This window comes from Microtus ochrogaster, linkage group LG1 (genome assembly GCF_000317375.1).
Source record: "Microtus ochrogaster isolate Prairie Vole_2 linkage group LG1, MicOch1.0, whole genome shotgun sequence".
Classification (NCBI taxonomy): domain Eukaryota; kingdom Metazoa; phylum Chordata; class Mammalia; order Rodentia; family Cricetidae; genus Microtus; species Microtus ochrogaster.
Window position 1 is genome coordinate 50,971,687 of NC_022027.1, and position 2,683 is coordinate 50,974,369.

Consider the following 2,683-nt stretch of genomic DNA (forward strand, 5'->3'; position numbering starts at 1 on the left):
AGAGCGTGTTGACTGAGTTTTCTGTCCCAAAGAAATCACACAGAAGTCTACATTAACTATAAACTGATTGGCCCATTAGCTCAGGCTTCTTATTAACTCGTATAGTTTATATTAGCCCATTATTCTTGTCTATGTTAGCCACGTGGCTCAGTACCTTATTCAGTGAGGCAGTCACATCTTACTTCTTCTGTGGCTGGATCACGACTGCAGACTAGGATTCTTCCCAGAATTCTCCTGTTCCCAGAATTGATCTGCCTCTACTTCCTGTCTGGTTGTCCCACCTATACTTCCTGCCTGGCTACTGGCCAATCAGCGTTTATTTAAAATATAACCGACAGAATACAGATCATTGTCCCACACCAAGAGCTTGTGGTTAGCCGGCACAAAACACTGGGGAAATGATAGAAAAACAGTGAAAGATATTACCAGAAAGCTAGGCTGGGGTATGTAGAGGAAGACACAGTGCACAGAAGTGGAAGAAATGGGTTATTAGTGGGCTGTTCCAGCAGTTACTGGTGATGGTAGAATCAGTCATCCAGAGGCTGCTCTGCTCATCCAGAGTTCATCCAGTCTTTAATGTATATATTTATATATTTCATTTATAGAGAATCTTCAATAATAAGACATATATATATAATAAATAACTCAAATTTGAAAACATACATCAGACAGCTTCATGGTTTTTTTGTTTTGTTTTTTTTTGAGACAGGGACTCCTGCAGCTCAGGCTGGCCTCCAGCTCTATATGCAGTTGAAGGTGACTTTTAATGTCCAGTCTCCTGCCTCTGTCTCCCAAGAGCTGGAATTACAGGTGTTCACCACCGTGCTAAATTATAATCCCTTTGGCCTTTTCTTCTTTCTTGATGGTACTGAGGGTTTAGCCCAGGGCCTTGGGCGTGTGAGGCAAACGCCCTACCACAGAGCGGTATCCCCAGCAAGGTCACGCCTTCTCGGTGTTGGAAGCCCCCAGCCCAGGGAGGTCGTCAGGCAATCTCAGCAGTTCTTCAGCTTCTTCCTGCAAAGTCTGTGCCTTCTCGTGCAGCAGCATCTGCAGTAAACACCTAGTCGTGAGGCCAAATGTACTTGGCTAGAGAGTTGCCAACATTGTATGTCTGCTAAAAACCCGAGCTTGACACATCAATATCAACGTTAGAGCTAAAATAGTGGAACTGAAAAACAGCCACTTAAGAACAAGTGATTTCAGTAAATGAAGCTGAGGAATTCTGTTAAAAACCATTTTAGCTGACCAGTGTTCAGTGTACCAAAAAGAATGGCGCTTTCCTACACTAAGAGATTTGCTTCACAGAAGACCTGGGCACTTAAAACTTAATTTATAATCTATAAAATTTCAGAGAATTCTGCAAAAATTTAATTACCTCTTGAAACTGCTATCCTTTCATATATGTTCAGTTAGATCTGGAAACTGTTATTTTAAAGATATATTTTATTCTCATAATTTAGTGTGCTTTTAGAAGCCCATCAGTATTACAAAACAGATTCTTTCCCTAAAGCTTCTAAAGTAAACAAAGTCTGATCTATCTTCCCTTCATCTCCCCCTCCCCCTGTCATTTTTTTCCCTCATGTATTTTTTGATTAATTACTTAGTTATTTAATGTGTATGGGTATTGTTGTTAGCATGCATTGCATGTGCATACACCATGTGTCCCTGGAGGTCAGAAGAGTTGGGTGGATCCTCTGGAACTGCAATTATAGAGGGTTGAGGTGGCCATGTGGAAGCAAGAAATATGAACCCAAGTCCTCTGGGAGAGCAGTCAGTGCTCTTAACCACTGAGCTACCTCTATACCCCCCTCCCCCACCTTATACTTGCGAGCTAGGACTTCACTATGTAGTCTAGCTTGGCCTCATATTTGTGATCTTCCTGCTTCAGGGCTCGGAACGTGCATGCTGCCATGTCTAGAAATAGGATAATTTAAAGACAGCGTGCAGGGAAGAGAGTATCCCAAGCACAGTGTGGAGGACATGTGCTGGTTTGCCTTAGCTCCCACACACAGGAGGCAGAGGCAGGGGAATCACTCCTTTAGTTCCCACACACAGGAGGCAGAGGCAGGGGGATCGCTCAGTTTCAAATCCAGCCAAAGTCACTGAGTCAAACAGCAAAACCAAATGGCATTTTAGAATATTTCAAGAAAAAGTTTGATGAACAGTGACTTTTTTCTATTTTCTAAACATGAGAAATAAAATGTTGGGATTAGTTGTAGGTGGATTTTGTCTAGAGAGCAGAGAAATTTATTTGTAATGCTGCTTATAATAAAAAGCTTAGCAAAAACTTCATAAAGAGAAAAACCCTAAGAAACAAAGTGGAAATGAAAAAGAAACAAAGCTCTCTAATGAGATAAGGCAGAGCATTGCACAAGGAAATCAAAATATAAGCCAAGCTTTCCAGTATCTGAGGTAATGGTAACCATATAAATGTCCTATCGTATTTTCCAAAAACTACACAGATCGCCGGGTGGTGGTGGCACACACCTTTAATCCCAGCACTCTGGAGATAGGCAGGCAGGTCTCTGTGAGTTCAAGGCCAACCTGGTTCACAAAGTGAGTTCCAGGACAGCTAGGACTACACAGAGACCCCATCTCAGAAAACAAAACACAACAAAACAAAAATAATACAACAACAAAAGAGAGAGAGAGAGAGAGAGAGAGAGAGAGAGAGAGAGAGAGA

At 41.9% G+C, this 2,683-nt stretch overlaps 1 protein-coding gene across 2 annotated transcripts in view; it reads right to left on the reverse strand.

Annotated features, from left to right (window-relative positions):
• Positions 1-305: 305 nt before the first annotated feature.
• Positions 306-2,683, reverse strand: part of Helq (helicase, POLQ like) — a 42,054-nt gene continuing 39,676 nt past the window's right edge. Inside the window, exon 17 of one of the 2 annotated variants that reach the window (XM_026785086.1) lies at positions 306-1,047. In XM_026785086.1, the coding sequence (XP_026640887.1) occupies positions 940-1,047 (108 nt within the window). In that variant the 3' untranslated portion in view covers positions 306-939. The remainder of the gene's footprint in view (positions 1,048-2,683) is intronic. The other variant, XM_005359562.3, reaches the window with a different exon arrangement.